The sequence below is a fragment of the Anabrus simplex genome, chromosome 2 (genome assembly GCF_040414725.1).
Source record: "Anabrus simplex isolate iqAnaSimp1 chromosome 2, ASM4041472v1, whole genome shotgun sequence".
Classification (NCBI taxonomy): domain Eukaryota; kingdom Metazoa; phylum Arthropoda; class Insecta; order Orthoptera; family Tettigoniidae; genus Anabrus; species Anabrus simplex.
Window position 1 is genome coordinate 1,020,126,226 of NC_090266.1, and position 20,631 is coordinate 1,020,146,856.

At 39.6% G+C, this 20,631-nt stretch overlaps 1 protein-coding gene across 1 annotated transcript in view; it reads left to right on the forward strand.

Moving 5' to 3' along the window:
- The window catches only part of LOC136864637 (reticulophagy regulator 3), a 283,122-nt gene that overhangs the window by 237,261 nt on the left and 25,230 nt on the right, over nucleotides 1-20,631 (forward strand). The window contains exon 5 of the mRNA XM_068226366.1: nucleotides 16,677-16,820. Coding sequence (XP_068082467.1) covers nucleotides 16,677-16,820 — 144 coding nt within the window. The remainder of the gene's footprint in view (nucleotides 1-16,676; nucleotides 16,821-20,631) is intronic.

Genomic DNA, 20,631 nt, shown 5'->3' on the forward strand with positions numbered 1-20,631 from the left:
TCGAATTACCCTGGTCAATAACCTTCTCCGTTTTATAATTTCCGCTGAGACTACAAAATAAAGGTTACCAGCAGCATTTTTTAAGAGGCTTTTAGGGACAGAGCTACATACTTTAACACTCACAACAATAAAGGAAGTAGAAGCTTGCGGTTTTTTCGTGTTGCGCATTGTGAGTGACAATCGTAAGACTAATGTTAGCACGATAAGAAGAATGTCTTCTTCAAAACACAGTAAACTGAAGATCTGTCATCCTGTTGATAGTGAAATGCCTCTTCTTGCTTTCGACCAATCGCACATTCTGAAGAAGTAAGAAATTATTTACTTAAAAAAATCTATGTTTGATGGTTTCCAGGATATAAATGTTGATTTTATCAAGAAACTGTGTCAGATGCAATCAAATGAAACTGTGAAACCGGTTCATTTTTCTTACACGCAAAAATATCGAGCCGTCTAAGTTTAAGAAAATGAACGTGCGGTGCGCGAAATATATTTTCGCGACTGAAGTAATAACAGTCCTAGAATATTTAAAAGACCATTCGTATACAGATATACCTGACTTTTTAATGGAGGTACCACTGTCAAATACATGTTATCATAAGAAAATGATTCGACATACATGTCAGTAGCACAAATGTAGCAACATTGCATCCGGACAAAATGCTTGATTCTTTTGACAAGACCAAGGTATGCAACAGTGGTAATGGACATTATTTACACTGACTGACAGAGCAAATGCAACACCAAGAAGGAGTGGTCAGAACTTTATGCCAATTGCAGGGTAGACTGACGTCACTGAGGTATGCTCATGATGTGAAATGCGCCGCTGTGCTGCGCACGTAGCGAACGATAAATGGGACACGGCGTTGGCGAATGGCCCACTTCGTACCGTGATTTCTCAGCCGACAGTCATTGTAGAACGTGTTGTCATGTGCCACAGGACACGTGTATAGCTAAGAATGCCAGGCCGCCGTCAACGGAGGCATTTCCAGCAGACAGACGACTTTACGAGGGGTATGGTGATCGGGCTGAGAAGGGCAGGTTGGTCGCTTCGTCAAATCGCAGCCGATACCCATAGGGATGTGTCCACGGTGCAGCGCCTGTGGCGAAGATGGTTGGCGCAGGGACATGTGGCACGTGCGAGGGGTCCAGGCGCAGCCCGAGTGACGTCAGCACGCGAGGATCGGCGCATCCGCCGCCAAGCGGTGGCAGCCCCGCACGCCACGTCAACCGCCATTCTTCAGCATGTGCAAGACACCCTGGCTGTTCCAATATCGACCAGAACAATTTCCTGTCGATTGGTTGAAGGAGGCCTGCACTCCCGGCGGCCGCTCAGAAGACTACCATTGACTCCACAGCATAGACGTGCACGCCTGGCATGGTGCTGGGCTAGAGCGAATTGGATGAGGGAATGGCGGAACGTCGTGTTCTCCGATGAGTCATGCTTCTGTTCTGTCAGTGATAGTCACCGCAGACGAGTGTGGCGTCGGCGTGGAGAAATGTCAAATCCGGCAGTAACTGTGGAGCGCCCTACCGCTAGACAACGCGGCATCATGGTTTGGGGCGCTATTGCGTATGATTCCACGTCACCTCTAGTGCGTATTCAAGGCACGTTAAATGCCCACCGCTACGTGCAGCATGTGCTGCGGCCGGTGGCACTCCCGTACCTTCAGGGGCTGCCCAATGCTCTGTTTCAGCAGGATAATGCCCGCCCACACACTGCTCGCATCTCCCAACAGGCTCTACGAGGTGTACAGATGCTTCCGTGGCCAGTGTACTCTCCGGATCTCTCACCAATCGAACACGTGTGGGATCTCATTGGACGCTGTTTGCAAACTCTGCCCCAGCCTCGTACGGACGACCAACTGTGGCAAATGGTTGACAGAGAATGGAGAACCATCCCTCAGGACACCATCCGCACTCTTATTGACTCTGTACCTCGACGTGTTTCTGCGTGCATCGCCGCTCGCGATGGTCCTACATCCTACTGAGTCGATGCCGTGCGCATTGTGTAACCTGCATATCGGTTTGAAATAAACATCAATTATTCGGCTGTGCCGTCTCTGTTTTTTCCCCAACTTTCATCCCTTTCGAACCACTCCTTCTTGGTGTTGCATTTGCTCTGTCAGTCAGTGTAGAAAAGAGATTAAAACAGCAGGCTGCAGTATCCATCTGATTTGCCAATGTGGATTTTGAAAGTTATTCATGCTTTTGTATTGAAAGCACAACCATTTGTTCATAAAAATCCTGTTGCGTCTATGGTGACTATTTAATGTCCTTGTTGCGTGATTTTCCTCACTTCAGTTGTCCTAAAATTGGACATTCACAGTTATTAAGTGAAGTTATTCTTAAATAACCACATAAATAACAAAGAGAACGCAAAACACTTAAACAGAAAAGTGTGAAATTATTTATTTCTACAGTATTTACTACCTACAAGCAAAGCAAAGTCACCTCCGTACAGGCCATGAAGGCCCTTGGGGGAGTGGAAGGTAAAGGCTTCCACCATTGTTAATTTCGGCACGTGATAGGGTAGAGTGGTTAGCTCTACGCCCGGCCGCCTTTGCCCCCATTAATTAACCTGGTACTCATTTTTGGTGTAGGGGTGTAGGCTGAGTGAACCTCAGGGCCATATGCACCTCCGGAAGTGGAAATCTCGTTTCTTAAATTTTTACGACTTTCTGACGGGGATTCGAACCCACATCCTTCTGGGCGAACCGAGCACGCCTTTACCGCCTCGACCAGGCAGCCCCTATTTACTACCTACAGTTAACATTATTTTGTACGGTTTTTACGCTGCGGAGGGATACGTTCTTCACTGAATTTCTTTATTAAGGTGTACACCTTTCCAACCATCAACTCTCCTGTCATCGGTACCTATCTACTCATATAACTCTCGTTAGGCGATCATAATATCATGCCTCGGCTGCAAATGATCCAAAACTAAGATATCTATCATGTAAACGGCGGTCTCTCGCATGAATAAGTACGATGGTCGGAGGTATACATTCGGTTCTCAGGGTAAAACATCTCATTAAACTCTCAAATTATACAAAACAGTTGTAGGTTCCGTTGAAGAGTAGTCATGATTCTAAACAATCATTCAATTCCCCCGCAAGTAGGTAAAAACCCGATATGATGTTCATTATACAGCATATCTAACCTTAAATAGCTCTAATACAATCCTATTACTACGTATTACAAGTTACTTCAAGAAAAGAAACACTTAAATAAACCTAGATCTAATTTGTTAGCATGCTAATATTTTATAATTGAAATAGGAATTAAATTATCAGCAATAGTGAAAAGAAATTGGATTCATATTATAATATCATTCTTGAACTCGTAATCTTCATGGTAAACATAATTGAATTCATCATATTATATTCATTAAACTGAATATCATCTGGTCATATAACCGTATTCATTATTTTAATATGTTTCATGGGGTAAGAGAGGGATAATTCTTTATTCATCGTGGAGGAAATGGTATATCTTCCTGTTAGTATTATTTGGGCTAGCTTTGGGATATCCATTGGATTCTCATTTGAAATTTTGGTTTGGATTTTCATTATAACTTCTTCACGACATGAGATAAGTAATATGTTTCTTAATTATGGTTTCAAAAAAAAAAATCAATGTAACTATAAATGTACATATCGATATTGATATCAAGCTTATAATAATTATATACTTTCATATGTGCAAGATTAATTCAAGTATTCTTACTATTGAGTGCCACCATTAAGATAATCAATCAGTTGTTGACGCGAAAGTCGTGCCAAATGTTTCCATAAATACGTGCCATTGCATATAAAACCAAGTCTCAAGTTATTCACCGCTGTGCCAAAATTAGGTTAAAAACCTACTCTACCGATCTACATTCACATATTAAGACGTATCTTTAGTTATACGATGTTCCTTCATCTGTACGTATATTCAGATTATATTGCATGTAATACTCAAATAACCTAGCGATATGTCTGGCATCAATGCTATTTGTCGACCATACAATGCTTGGACTGTAACATACATTCACATAAACATGACCTAATTCCATCTCTTGCATAGTCAACCTCTATATTAAAAACCGTAACAGACACAGAAACTCGCAATAACCTCATCTAGGCTTTGCTTACGCAGAGAACAATACACATTTCCTCAGACTAACAACGTTATGCAGTTCTCATATTTCATTTCTTCCCGATACCTTCATATATAAAAAATACACATTCAACTTCATTTCAATAACCTCTGTGTTACGGTCAGAACAGTCCAATAGCTTGAGTTTCCATTCATAAACTGCAACTTCCTAATATTTAATCATTTCCTTTCAATACAATCATCATACCGGCCATGCCTGCCGATTAAATGCTCATAAAAACTAGGTTACATTATGTACATCGCATACATTCCTTTTAACCGCAAATAGTTCGATATTAATTGGTCTCCTCAAGTAGATTGGCATTTAAAACATGGATACGCTCATTTTGATCTTGTTTACAACAACCTAAAGATATCTCAGGAGCACTGCATTTGTATTACTTAAAATAGCACATGTCAGCGGTTAATTATTTAAATCCTCAGAATAGTATCCGCTTATTGGCACTTTATATATTTCTGTAGTCACTTCTGCACTCAAATAAATATATCCTAGCAAATAATTAAAATTTTATAATGCAAAGTTCGAAACCATATTACTTATCTCGTGTCGACTTTCCCTTTGCTGGCTCCTTCCTCGACTAGGACATCTCGGAGTAGTCAATCATGCCCCAGGATCACGTCACGGCTGGATTCAGCTGGGCATCTTGGCTTCAGCTGAGTTCGTCTTGCGCATTCTCTCCATCCGTTTAGGCGAGCTTCATTACGTCACCAGGGATCATGCAACGAAAAGACGGCAAATATTTTGTAGAATACATATTTCTCTGATGAATTGCAGGTTTTCCAATACGTGTACTTGGGTTTATATATTTTATAACTGACAGAAATATTTCTCTTAAATTATATATATTTCCTCAATTTTAGTCTGCCTTTCGTTAACTATGTCGCCTAAACAAGTACTGCTTATAACTTGAGATAGTTATTTCTGCGTTTCTTAATGAAGATTGGCCACTTATTATGCTATTCCGGCCTTTTGTTTTTACGTCGATATCTGACTCTGGCTGCAGTCACACTTTACTTCAATATCTTGGCGTTTTTCTTTGATTCCTAAAGTATCCTGCAGATATTGGAGGTATATTCCTTCGATTTATTATATATAAATTACTTTAGTATTTATAATTCGTTGATTTTCTTTCGCTATCTCGTAGTAAGACGTACAGTTCTTCCTTCACGCAGTTTTTCTTCTTAAGGTATTTAAGAATCAATTCAATTATTTCATGGTCCATAGTTGTTCAATCTTGGAAACTCTTTTCTCTTTTGCCGGTCAATATCGACCTCCGCCTACTGATCAAGATCGATTTACTGTAAGATTATATTCCGTTCGCACTTACGCCGCCTGAAGCTGCTCCGCGCCATATTTGTCCACTGTATTTCCACAATAGTTACTGCCTCAAATGTAACGTAATGGTACAGGTGTAAGGTGTGATTCAAATGTATTTATCGAGTGATTGGCTGTATATTTAAACAGAAATTTACAAAACACTTAACGTGTGCTGTAATGAACAATCGTGTTTCAATGCGAGCAAAGCAGCGCTCGGCGGTAAAAATGGGAACTAGGCCCATATCGCTCATATTGCTGTATTGGGAAGGCGTAGTAGCGCAGCCATAGTAGAGGGTGATGCACTGGATGACGGGCAAAGCATATTTATTTATTTAATAGCGCACAAACGTGCATTAAAAGAAATAATACATTAATCTTTCGCATATTCTAGTGAAGATTTTGTTCTCTTGTTGCACTTGCTGAAATGATAGCGATCACAATGTTTATCGCACAACGTACACACACAATGTAGGGACAATCGCCGGCATAGACGACGGTGAAACCCATGTACCGCCTGCCTATTCAAAGCACTTCTCACGTCATTATTTGGACCGATGTAGCTGCGGTCAATCATAGCATCGGCTGAATAAAAATCCAGGCTGATTTCTGCTTGTTTTCTCTTTCTCTCTTGGAGAACTACTACTTCTTGCTGCATGTGTGAAAGCTGCATTCTTATTTTCAAATCTTCCAGTAAAAAAGTTTCTTTGGATAATTCATACGCAAGTCGTGATGGTGACATCTTGGAGATGGCCATTGTTCATTTCAGAAATCTGGCCTTTACATTTTCAATAGTTCGAAGGTCGGACACCGTTAGTCTTTCCCAAATAAGTTCCATACCATATGTGAGAACTGTGCGAAGCGTATTGGTTACACAAAAGCGATTGCCTTCTCGATTGCGTTCGGTGCACATATGGAAAATGGCGATCATATCGCCTGAATAACGAAATAAAGTAACAAGAAAAATGTTGGTCATAAAACAGGATGAATTTTGGTTTTAATTTGAGAAAAAATATGAGAAAAAAACTGAAACTACGAAATTCATTAAAATGAAATATTTTAACATACAACAAATAGGGAAAAAGGAAGGGACCAAAAAAAATATTCATTATTCTGAAAATTTCCTTATACTGGTGTTCGTTACAGCAGAATTCTACTGTAATAGTAAGTAAGGTAATGAAGCAAGTTTGGAGCCTTGTTAGTCTGATGACCGTCGCCTTGGGAGGAGTAGTTTATTCATGCTCTACAGACTCAATTATTCCTGTAAATCTTTTGCAGGTGGCACCCAGTTTCATTATTTATATTTATTTCTAGTTAACATTTTATTTCTTTACCCAGATTTAGTGTTCAAATTTTGCTGTAACATTACAGTACAGTCCATTTCACCTCCTGAATGTGAAATATGTGCTATATCTTGCTGGTATCCTACAAGTTGAACTTCACTGGAATAACCTTTCCTGCCTTTTATCAAACCAGTTAGTAATTTTGCAAACGTGTCTAATATAGTAAAAAAGAAGAATGCTTTCCCAGAGCTTACAAACAACACGTCAAGCTGACTGTGCTGTAATTATCCGCTTTATGTTTGTCACCCTTTCCTTTGTATACCGGGGTTACTATTGCAACAATCTCAGCTTCCTTAATCTTCTTCTGTGGTTCTGTAACCAGATTCCAAACATCCCCAACTGTGTGTTAGCATTTTTTTCATTTAAAAAAATGCTATTTGTTCAGGGCATCGACCTATGAAGATCTTTTGCTCCTACTTGCACCGTATGTGAGGAACCTGCGTGTGTTATGTAAATGGCAGAAGTGAATGTGAGGAAAGGGACGTTAAGGACGACACAAACACCCAGTCCCCAGGCCGGGGATATTAATAATTTACAATTAAAACGCCTGAACGGGCCTGGAATCAAACCCGGGGCCGCCGGGTGACAGGCGGACGCGTTGCCCCCTACACTGCGGGGCCCGACCCCAACTATGTTAGTACCCTTTCCTGTTTGCCTTACGTTATTGGTACCAACGTGAAAAATTACCACCTTCTCCTTACCCTTGTCCCTCTGTTCTATTTTCCTCAATATCTGCCTTAACCTAATTCTTGGATAATACTCTACCCAGGTTCCCTTCCCTCTACATACATGCCCGACAGTTGAGTTACCCATGACCAGAACCTCAACCCTTCCTTCATTAGATCCCCTCCACTCCTGGTCTCCCTTAACCCGTTAAGTGGGGAGGTCATAAATGAAGAATTCCTGCATAGTGGGGAATCATTTTCAGTAAATTTGTTCTTTAAAAAAAGAAATAGTTTTTGCCAACCTACACCCGCTTAAATATTATATTATGTTAAAATTAGCATTAAATTTTACATTGCGATGTAAATTGCGTTATTATTTACAATTAAAACGATTTTTCATTTAATCCAGTGTCAGTGCAAAAATTGCATATGTGCCATTTCATATTTACTCCGATTCGGAGTATTATTTGTGTTGCTTATATTAATTCAACGTGAAATGCGTAACACACAAATAAAGAAGTATCATATATTCCAAATAATACAGACATATTCACTCAAATATCACATTTTCCTGAAATAAAATAGAAAAATGTACACACCACGTAGGGGTATAACTTGCCATTGAAGAGGGCAGCGAGTAATCCACGAGTTCATCACAATTTTGTCACAACATTACACAAAATTACACTACACTGTTCAACGCTATTTACACTAGTTATTTACACTCAATAGGTATAACAAATGACTGGAGAAAAAAAAAATTGAAAAGAACTATTTCAGGATGGTCACTGATAGTTGCCGGCACACAGATTGTACAGCGGTCACCGAGTGTAGACTACGATCTTCTCAGATTCCCCGAGTATGGAACCTGAGACTCGCTGGCATATTTGCAGTGCTCATACTTCAAGCAAGGAGAGGGGCACAAAGCGACATTGCATACTACACAACAATACTGAGTGTCCCGCCGCTGGCCTTTCGCCACGCAAAGAACGCATCTCTTATTTGTGTGCAGTCTTGATTTCGAGGCTGGATTGAAATCTGGAAAATGCCTTCCCGAGAATTGAGTTGACAAGTCAACGGGTGCTGGTCTCACTGATCGAATTGGCAAGGCTGCGTTAGGGATAGCGTTCGCATACTTCTGAAATAGTTTCGGCACAATTTGAATACGAAACTCCAGCTGAATGAATTTACCGCCGTGTTTCTTGTATATCACAAAAGCATTGAACACTGTTGTATCCAGTAGGTGTCTAAAAATCTTGTGGTAATATTTCTTCATTCTTTTTCTCGCCATACTGTATGGCACGCTACATTGGCCCGATAAGTCCACCCCTCCCATCGAGTCATTGTACTCAATATATACGACCGGCTTCTCTTTAGTTTCTCCTTTCTTGTTTAGAACAGAGCACACTTCCGCGTCATGAATACTACTCAGCATGCAGACGTCTCTCTTGTCTTTCCACTTCAAGGCCATGAGTTCATTCTTATAGGCAAAAGCCACCTCCCCTTTTTTCAACTTTTTCCCCATGACGTCCTTTGGAAGATTTTTCTGTTAGATTTTACAGTGCCGACAGCATCTGTCTGAAACTCATTGAGCTGATCGAAAAGTTCCGGACTACTGTAATAATTGTCTAGAGCTATGAGATATCCCTTATTTAGAAGAGGTTCGGCTAGAGCAAACACTACTTTCGAGGGCTTGGTATACTGAGAAATATTTACCCCACAAACCTCATTTACTAGCTCAGTTTCCTTGCCTGTGTACCACAGGATATTCCACACATATCCTGTTTTAGCCTCACATAATTTAAAAGATTCCATCCCGAAACAAGCTTTCTTCTTTAGAATGTACATTTTCCACCCCAAGTGACCTTTCCGAAGGAGTAAACTTTCGTCATTTGGTCATCTGGTAAATAGGAAATTTTAAATTTTGATACAAGAATGTCTAGAACTGGCTTCACTTTGTGGAGTTTTGGGGATACTTGCCAATCTTAAGCCTCATTATCTGAGAAATGTAAAAATTTCAGTAGAAGGAAAAACGTTTTTCGGACATGGTCTTGTAAAACACGGGCGTAGCAAACAATCTATTACGTGAAAAATAATGAGATAGCTTCGGCTTTTGAATTATACTCTGAAGAAGAAAGTTTCCAAATAAAAGTTTTATTCTTCCTTGTTAGTAGAAACCCAATCCCTCTCCCTGCTTCTCCTTTTCATTTTAGCTGTTCCTATACTAGCTTGTATTGACTGCTGAGCATACAGATTAGTTTGCTCTGCAATAAGTTCACACAGTTCATCGTCAAGACAGATGTTGGGGAAAGTAGAAGAAAAAAGAAGAAGGTAAGTGGAAGGTGGTAGTTTTTCACATTGGTACCTAAATCATAAGGCAAGCAGGAATAGGTACCAACATAGTTGGGGATGTGTGGAATGTGATTCTGACAGTGTGAGAGAAGTTTAGGTGAGCAAATATTGTTATCACCAGTATACTGTGTAAAAGAGATACCGAATGGAGGGTGATCGGGGATTTAAATGAGAATGTGGAGTGGGTATTCTCTCCATATGCCACCGAAATATGGTTTTTCTCCGGCTTTTAGTTCACTATCTAGGGCGTGTTCAGTTCGGGGAATATACACTTCCACTAGCAGACATAAATAAGGCTTGAGCTATACTACAAATAATGGCAACATTTGGTAAATTTAATCTGATTTATTCAAATAAGTACAAAAAGTTATCTGACAAACAAAACACATGAAAATTAACAATGACAGCTATCCTAATATGGAATGAAATTTATACCAATACACTTCGTAACTATCTGGGATTCCAAGCCTGTGCACTTCTAAATTCATTAACATTGTTAACAGTGGAGTATTTTATCACTTTATCACAGGATAGAACACTTCTCATCACGATCTGATTATCATCAATGAGTACCTAACCACCTCGTATAGACGTTTTAGGGGAAGACTACTTTCTAATGTAAATTACTGTACATCCTGAGCGATCCGTTATCTTATCAATTACACACGCAACATCAATACGATATGAATATCAACCCTAGCGTGGATTTCAACCTAACCTAACCCCATGGCACTACAGCCCTTGAAGGGCCTTGGCCTACCAAGCGACCGCTGCTCAGCCCGAAGGCCTGCAGATTATGAGGTGTCGTGTGGTCAGCACAACAAATCCTCTTGGCTATTATTCTTGGCTTTCTAGACCGGGGATTTCAACCACCACCCACAATTATTTACATAACATAAATCACAGCACAATTTAACACATAGGTTATTGAAATATAATGTCAATCCATTATAACAAATACACTTTCAAGTATGCACTCATTCAACATTTTGCAAATATTCATTCATGCTGATACTAACTAGTAATCCCAGCCGAAACTAATCAGTCCTACTCAAATCTCACGATCCTGCAGTTTCTTTCTGATCTGACATTTTGTTTGTTTGTCCAGCCCTTGTCCCGTTTCCCTACGGGGTCGGGTATGAGGTGAGATGAATTTGTCGTGGCGGTTTTTTATGACCGGATGCCCTTCCTGACGTCAACCTCATCAGAGGAGTTAATGAGAGATGAAATGAATGACGTGATATATGATAGTAGGGAGAGGGTGAAACCCGGTGCCGGCACATAGCCTACTCCTGTCGAATAGCACCAAGGGGTCTGCTCAAGGCTTAACGTCCCCATCCGACGGACGAATCGCCATCAACAGCGTCATATGCCCTCACTCCATATGAGCACTGCGGAGAGGTTTGGAATTTAATCCAGGCTTTTGGCACGCAATCTAGTGATTAGAAATTGTATACCACCACCTCCCCTACCCTGCCGGCCAACATTCTGATGGTGAAAATTTTTTCGACCAACGGGACTCGAACCGGCTAACCTCGGTGTTAGACCGTTTTAGACTTCAGCGCCTTAACGATCATGGCCACCAGGCGGGCTTCTGATCTGACATTTTACTTGTAGAAATTCCTACCTTATCTTCTGGAACGGTGCTTGCTAACAACTTCATAACATAGGTCTCTGTAACTTATTACTGACATTCCTTGGGGCTTCACATAGTTAATTTGCGATCCCGCTAGCACATTACTTAAATGGACAGCAACAAACACATCACACATATCCTCCGTCTCGCATGGAAGGAAATTCTCTCTTACCTGGAGAGCAACAGCTCCATAATATTGCACATGTGCTTCCAAGGCTTGTCTAACTTCTCACACCATCTTACCTCTGTAACCACTTTGAAATCCCAATCTTATCACATTAATTATTTACTCTGTACCCTCATTAACACTGCTTAATTTTAAGTGATCTATTTAATTATCAAGACTTTTACTCTTATTTCTCATCTCCATTCTAACCCTGTCCAAATTCACAACTAATAATACCAATAATTTCCATCTATTTAACTGCATCTGGTAACCCTTGAAATAAACTGCCTTTATTAACTTCATTAGAGCTTCCATCATTACATTACCTTGAACTTGATTTATAAAACACAGGTCTTTCAAGTTGATGCTGTATAGGCAACCTGTGGATCTATGAGGATGGACCCCTATTAAATATGAAGTCGAGTGCTGAAAATGTCACAAACACCCAGCCCCCAAGCCATAGGAATTAACTAATTTAAGTTAAAATCCCCGACCCCACTGGGAATCAAACCCGGGTCCCCTTGGGTCAAAGGCCAGCATGCTAACCATTTATCCATAGAGCCGGACATGTCAAGTGGTTCCCATGCATTTAAACTTAACCTTCACAACAATACACGATGAAGTAGAAGGGAATGAAACGAATGCACTCAGTATCTTTTACAAATCCCTGTCATTTACTGCACCATAAAACTACGGTTTCCCAAATCTATATAATAATAAAAACATATTGTCTACTATTTACACATTTCCCTCTAAAACATCTACGTGAGTTTTTATGTGCTAAAATTTTGTTCTACTCATCCTGCTGTCAGCATCATCCTGCCTCCAGCATTGGATCATTCTCTGCTGCTTTTACTTTATCATGATGCCACTGTTGGTTCCCATTGAATCAGCTGCTCCCTGGATGCTGGACTGGACCATGGTGTCTCCCTTTCAGGTTCTGGCACTCTGCTACTGCTGTGGTCCCTCACTGAGTTGACTGGACTCGTACAGGTTGCATGAATAACCTGGTGACCTGTGATAGTCTGTAAAGTCACTTAGTTGTAGGATATTTGTCTTAATAACTTATTGATAATTTTGACTGTTTGCCATGATTTATTCTATTTTCATAGCTTTTGTGTTTACCACTGCTTCCTACTGTCTTCCTAAAGTTTATCTTCACTCGCGATCACTGGTTCGTGGATGACCAACAGAAACTTCCCGCACTTTCTTCTATTTCTGTACCTGCGGTTCGGTATTGAGGTGCACATAGACTACATTATTCTGACTGATATTTATATTTGCAGTTCTGTGTACTCTTATCTATTTCCTACTATTCTACAATATAATGATTGTGCTGCTTATAGTGTTCTTTCAAATCTCGAATGAGGAACTATTCAGTTTGCATGCCTTTCTCCCGGAACACGTGTTCCCCTCCGTCTGTTTCCATATGATCTGTGTGAGTGATTAAGTATTGTCTGTAGCCACCTAACTCTCAGCTGAGTACAGTCTTAACTGGACTAAGTGACTATGAGCTTCGAAGACTGCTAATATTCACATCTCCTGATATGTTGAAGTCTTTCTTGAGTAAGTGAGTAAAAATGAATCTATGTAGTTTAGTCGATACAAATCACTACAAATGCGACCTATTACGAATGAGACAGTAAGAATGACTGTAAGAATATGAATACTAAATTTACCGTAGGAATGACTGGAGAACGCTAAGATTCTATCATTTAAAATCTCTTGGTTTTTGTTTTGCCAACTTCCCCTCTTTCTGGCACCGATATGACCTAAATTGGGATCATATCTCGCCTCCTTAATCTGATTTGATCGGGTGGTCACTTTTTAGCTGGTAATCCTTTCTTTTGAGCATCAGCACTCTTAACATTAGCCATGCTGTTCCATATTTTCACTTCTGTCTTCCCCCTCATCAAAGACATGTGTGTCAAAAGGCTTAACTTTTTCAAGAGTGTTTGTTCCATCACAGCACAATTTATTTTCTTAAAACCCTTTTCTGATGTTTAAACTTCTTTCATGATATATTTTTGCAGCTGCACAGATTTCTACCGGATTGCTAAAACTTTTGTTGCCGCTATTGTCCACCGTATTTCTACCCCGAGCAAAGTATTTTTTACCCTTATTGTCGTCACCTAACAAAGCTTCACCATTCTATTGTCGCTGTGCCCGATTTGACCCTTCTAATTCTTTAGCCTCTGTAACTCAGTTGTACTTCACTTCTTTTTGCATTTATATTACTTCAGTTATCCAAGACCGAAAATATGAGCACGCATGCATGGGCTCAGTATACAGGAATACAGGAAACTGGGAGTGAGATTTGAGTTCCTATTGGGTGGGTATGAGATAGGGATCTGCACTCAGATGGCATTCACGTGAATTGCAGTAGTACGTATAAGTAACGGGGTTGGTTTAGAGGAGTTATAGGAAGATATATTCAGGAAATGGTGTGGACTAGGGAGCAGTGATGGGAGTAAAGGGAGCTGGAAGTCAAGTAAGTGCTAAACTGTAGAAGTATTGTAAATAAATTAATATAAAGTAATTTAATAGATATATATTTACCAGATATTGTGTTAGTTTAATTATGTCAGAGAAGTGACATTATGGATGCAGAAATTTTCTCCTAGGACTAGTGTTCATCACTGAGGCAGGATAGAATCAAAAGAAGGGGGAGTATTCATACTGGTGAAAGAAGAATTTGTCATCTATGAAAAAATTTCCATCATCATCAATCTGCATTTAAGGGTGTCTCCCAGTTTGCAGATTCCTTCTCAGTTGTTCGCCTAGCCTTTTCTTAAACAATTTCCAAGAACATGGAAATTTATTGAATATTTTCCATGATAAATTATTCAGATTCATAATTCCTCTTCCTATAAATGAATATTTGCCCCAATTTGTCCTCTTGAATTCCAGCTTTGTCTCCATATTGTGATCATACCTATCTTTAAAAGCTCCATTCGAGCTTATTCGTCTACTATTGTAATTCCATTCCTTCTCGCCACTGCATGCAGCTTGTCTCCCTACACCCAAGTCTTCCCGGCCCAAAATTTGCAACATTTTCATAACACTACTCTTTTATCAAAAATCACCCAGAGTTAATTGTGCTGCTTTCCTTTACATATGAGAAATGTTAAATTCTAGTTGTAAGGCTCATCTGTAAAGATCATAGGCAAGTTGATGTCTTTTGAGTGTACAACCTGGAAGGCCTGATGTTGATGCTGATGTAGAATCATTTCATAAGACAATGAGTTATGCACGGAACAACACTGAAAAAAATATCATTATAGTGGGTGATATCATTTTACCAAATATTAACTGGGTAAGTAATGTGAATGACAGAAAACATGACCAACAAATGGTAAATAAGTTAATTTGGGAAGGACAGCGTAATCAGAAAGTGATGGAACCAACTAGAGGGAAGAACATTCTAGACATGGTGCTGATATAACCAGATGAGCTCTATAGGGAAACTGAAGTGCTAGATGATGTAAGTGAAAACAAAGCTGTTTCAGTTGTAGTTAAGAGTAAATGTGATAGAAAGTAAGGTTGTAAAATTTGACTATTATGTAGTACATATGGTTGATAAGAGAGGCATGAGGGAGTTTTTTAAAAGTAATTATGATTCATGGAAAATGGTAAATAAAACTGTAAACAGGCCATGAGATGGATTTAAAACAGTGTGAAAACAGATATATACTTTACAAGGTGGCAAGGAATGGTAAGCACCCACTATATTATAACAGAGAAATAAAGTCTAAGAAGGAGGTTCAGGTTGAAAAGAAATAGAGTTAGAAATGGTTGTGGAAGTAAGGAGAAATTGAAGGAACTTACCAACAAATTGAATATAGTGAATGATGTATTCACAAAAACGCACAAAAAATGCTGTCAACTTGCAAACACGGATTTATTTACAAATTAAACACACACAACCTAATCAACTGCCATCACGAACAGAACACTATCACAAAAGCATCACTAGTCTACGACTGCCATCTTGAAACATTTGCCTGCTGACTCCCACATTAGCATGTCGACATACACAACACGAGTTCACAAGAACATCTCCTGTTAAACAATAACTCCACTCCACCATCAAGAGTGCTTCCTTATATATGTTGGAGTTATAATTGGAAGGAAGGTTCTTCATAGTTCTCGTCTTACCTAGTGTTACTCTGGATATTGCAATGTGTTGCACAATACTGTAGTGGATTACATGCAATATATACAAGTAATAATAAGTTATATACTATTAATTACAGGTTCTTACAATAACTAAACCCGTATAAATATACATCTAGCACATGTTTCATGACATAACCTCACAAACGATGTGATCGTAAATAATAATGATACTAATACTAATAAGTGGATGTAAACAATACCTCACAAGTCACTCCATCGATGGAGACATTGATCTGTTTATGTCCTTCGCCCATCTGTAAATGAGATACAGAAGAGCGATAAAATGGTTGTAGCATGTCAAATGTGGGAGTGGGAGAGGCTAGGCTCTTCGAAGAGTCGTGCAATGCTTGGAGCAAACTGCTACTTCGAACGACTCTCCATAGCTGATTCCATCTGGAGAGCGGAGCGAAAGAGCGTGCTCCTTTCTTTGAACGACTTCGACCCAACTCTATTCTAGAGATTATCTGATTTCTAACAACCAATTTTCATTTAAATTATTGTCATTGTGTTAAAATATAATGTTAAATACAACTGTAGAGGTATAAATTAATTTTCATTTAAGATGCACTTCAGTATTTGATCTTAAAACCTATTTAAAATTAAAAAATCTTAACGATGTCCTGTTTTTGACAGCTTTGCTACCTCGTATGTCTCTATACGTCTTACTTCGAAGGAATTATATATGGGGTAAAAATGTAGGTTAAAAGACTTTGACTCTGAACGTATTAGAGATATCTGCACCTATTCCATTACAACTGGTATGACTTGCAGAACTAGTCTTGTATATTAAATAACCCTTCTGCCACAGTAATTACCAAGCTCACCTAAGGTGTGTGTGTGTCTTCCTTGTTTCTTGTAGATACTGATAGTGAGGTAGAGGATTACTTACCTGAACAGACTGGAGAAAACCTGGCTTTACTCCAACTTGCCGGTGATGCTAATGAAGAGGAGCAGAATGATGAATCTCTGATTATTGCTGAAGAGTTTGGATTGGAGTCAGCTGGTGAGTTCAAATATTATGATTTTTTTTTAATGTGTTGGCTTCTTGTTTATTTTATTAATTAAATCTTGAGAGCTGTGTCGTACTGGATAAGTATATTCAGAATGACTGTTGACATGTTACACTTTTCTCTATCACAGAGAAAGAGAGGGCGGGGGTATTTATTTACACTTGAGAGTAATTGAACTGGAGATACCTGACCAGTAATATGTAGCACCTCCCTTTGCCTTGACGACAATAGCAGTGTGTCATGGCATGGACTCCACAAGACACTGGAAGCATTGGGGAGCCATACTGATCCATGATTGCTGCACAGACTCCCATAATCCAAGTGATAATTGGTCAGAGCCTGGTCCAGGGAATGCACATCCCTCTTGACAGCATCGCGTGTGTGCACAATGGGACTGAGATCACGGCTCTCACATCCTTGGAGCATTGTCTTGCTGTAGGTACACATTACCTGCAGGGTACTGGAGGCAAAAAAAAGGTGTGTAACATTTGGCAGTGAGGAATGTTGTCAGGTGTATTAAGGGTTCCATTTCATCTCGCATGAACAGTGCCCATACGAGGATACGGATACCACTGGCCTAAATTTTACCCTGCTGGCAAGAAGGACTTGTTGGCCCATATGGTTGACGACACACTCGTACCTGGTCATTGGGATGTATTAACTGATACCTCGACTCATCTGTCCAGGTGTCATTTTTACAGACAGGATTAGGCACTTCAGTAACATCTAGAGTTTTTAAAATTAAATATATAACCGAGATCGATAGCTGCAGTCGCTTAAGTGCGGCCGGTATCCAGTATTCGGGAGATAGTAGATTCGAACCCCACTGTCGGCAGCCCTGAAAATGGTTTTCCGTGGTTTCCCATTTTCATATCAGGCAAATGCTGGGGCTGTACCTTAATTAAGGCCACGGCCGCTTCCTTCCCACTCATAGCCCTTTCCTGTCCCATTGTCGCCACAAGACCTATCTGTATCGGTGCGACATAAAACAACTAGCAAAAAAAAATTAAATATATTCTTGTTTTCATTTTTTTGTATTTTGATGGCTGAAGATATCTTTTAACAAAGACAAAACATGTACCATAATTCAGTGATGTTATTCTGAAAGGAATAAAATAATTGGTATTGTAAAGGTGGAATTTCCTCAAAAAAGAAACATAACACTTGTTTTCGCATGCTTCAATCATCCATCGAATGTGTTTATTTGCTCGTGTCAGTCATCGTACCTTGCAACACTTGTTGAGTAGATGCACCTTCATGGGATGCTTGCTTCGTACCCCATTTCAAGGAGAGTTCTGGATGGTATGGCTGTTCACACATCGTTGTTGTCCAGCGTTGAATTGATGAGTGATCTGCTGATCTGTGGCCTGTTTTCCATTCTTACAATCCTAGTTAACCGACAGCGATCTCTGTCATCAACATGTACACCATGACATTTGACCACGTTATAGTGTAAAACAAAAGATAAAAGTTTCCACCTATTCAATACTGTTTGTTGTAACCTTAAAAAAGTTATATATATTTGTTGAAACTAGTTTTGGTCTTACCTGAGACCATCATCAGTCAAAATCAAAGTTAAGGCAAGACATGAATATAGATAAAATGAAGCAAGCATGGAATTCAATGAAAGACAAGTAAAGATTTGAAAAACAATCATCACAAACACATGTCCTGTCCAAGCTCTCAGCTTTCCTCCAATTTGAAGACCCTCACAGAAGATCAGATGAAGTACTAAAATACCAGCACTCAGCTCAGCTGAAACAAGTATTCAAATTGGAGGAAAGCTGAGAGCTTGCACAGGACATGTATTTGTGATGAGTGTTCTTCAAATCTTTACTTGTCTTACATTGAACTTCATGCTTGCTTCATTTTATCTATATTCATGTCTTGCCTTAACTTTGATTTTGACTGATGATGATCTCTGTTAAGACCAAAACTAGTTTCAACAAATATATGTAACATTTTTAAGGTTACAACAAACAGTATTGAATAGGTGGAAACCCTTAGCACCGGGCGAGTTGGCCATGCAGTTAGGAGCGCGCAGCTGTGAGCTCGCATCTGGGAGATAGCGGGTTCGAATACCACTGTCGGCAGCCCTGAAGATGGTTTCCCATGGTTTCCCATTTTCATACCAGGCAAATGCTGGGGCTGTACCTTAATTAAGGCCATGGCTGCTTCCTTCCCATTCCTAGGCCTTTCCTGTCCCATCGTTGCCATAAGACCTATCTGTGTTGGTGCGACGTAAAGCAAAATAGCAAAAAAAAAAAAAAAAAAAAAGAAGAAGAAGAAACTCTTAGCTTTTGTTTTACACTCTATTGCTCTTCAATATGGATTAATATGAAATTGATTACCTATGATGTGACCATGTTAGTGATGGTTTTGACCAAATCCACATACTCATGGTACACTCTTGATATGGTGGCAATTGGATAGCCCAGTGCCTGCACAACATTAGAGATGGAGTGGCCCATATGTCTGGTGCAGACAATCTGGCCACGATCAAATCTGCTGAGGTCTCGTGTCCTACCCATCCTGTAGTTAGCTGTTACTCATACAGCCCATACGAGGTCTGACGTCCTCGCTGTCTCATATGCCATGTCCTCCTATTACATTCACTGGGCGAGCACAGCTCCCTTTCCCTACTACAGCAGCTAACTTTATTTTAGTTGCTCACGAGTGTATTTATCATATGGTATTTATAATCCATAATTGTAGTACATGTTATAAATGTAAAAGTAGATATATATATTGCACCCATATAAGTTTGTGTAGGTTCAAGCTTGTTTAATTATAATCCAGATGCAGCTGAACTCAAGGGTTCGAAATATGCATGGCAAATAACATGAGCTCCACTCGGGGTCGGTGGGGGTGTCGAACGGGATACTGGGTGCATTTCCAGTGTTATTCCAATCCGGAATTAGGGTAAGGCATTCCACACTATATAATGAAATAATGCCGCCATTGGCTTGCTTGGAGAGATATTTAAAAAATAAAATATCTTATTAAATAAAAGCAAAATCTCAAATGAATTACAAGGTAAACATTTTAACGTGAGTGTGGTTGAATTAATACCATCAGAAAACAAAGGGCATTATTATCAAGATAGATCAATTGATAGTGATTACATTGCAATAATGGTCCCAGGTGAGTTGGCCGTGCAGTTAGAGGCGTGCGGCTGTGAACTTGCATCCAGGAGATAGTGGGTTCGAATCCCACTGTCGGCAGCCCTGAAGATGGTTTTCCGTGGTTTCCCATTTGCACACCAGGCAAATGCTGGGGCTGTACCTTAATTAAGGCCACGGCTGCTTCCTTCCAATTCCTAGGCCTTTCCTATCCCATCGTCGCCGTAAGACCTATCTGTGTCGGTGCGACGTAAAGCCAGTAGGAAAAAAAAAAGGGAAAAAAAGCACATCTCATTATCAACAATCAACATTCTTAAGAACCAAGTAAATATTGTGTAACTAGAGATCAACCTTACAAATTAATTGAAACCCAAGCACAGATAACTTTAAAAATATTATATTGCAGTGGAATTCAATTTATGGTTTTGTATTGTCATCTGGTACTTGTTAGGGTTTACCTTTACTTTCTTTTGGGCAAAAGATTCCAGTTTTGACAATCATTATCTTAAGTAATAAATATTAGAACTGGGAAAAAAATAAATTATAGCTACATTTGAGAGGAGATTGTCCCAAGTGCATAACAACACTGCTAAAATCAAGGAAAAGAAAATAATAATAATATGGCAGCGGGAATAAATATTCAAAGCTGCCTCCTTGTGCATGGTAATGAAGAAGAATACAA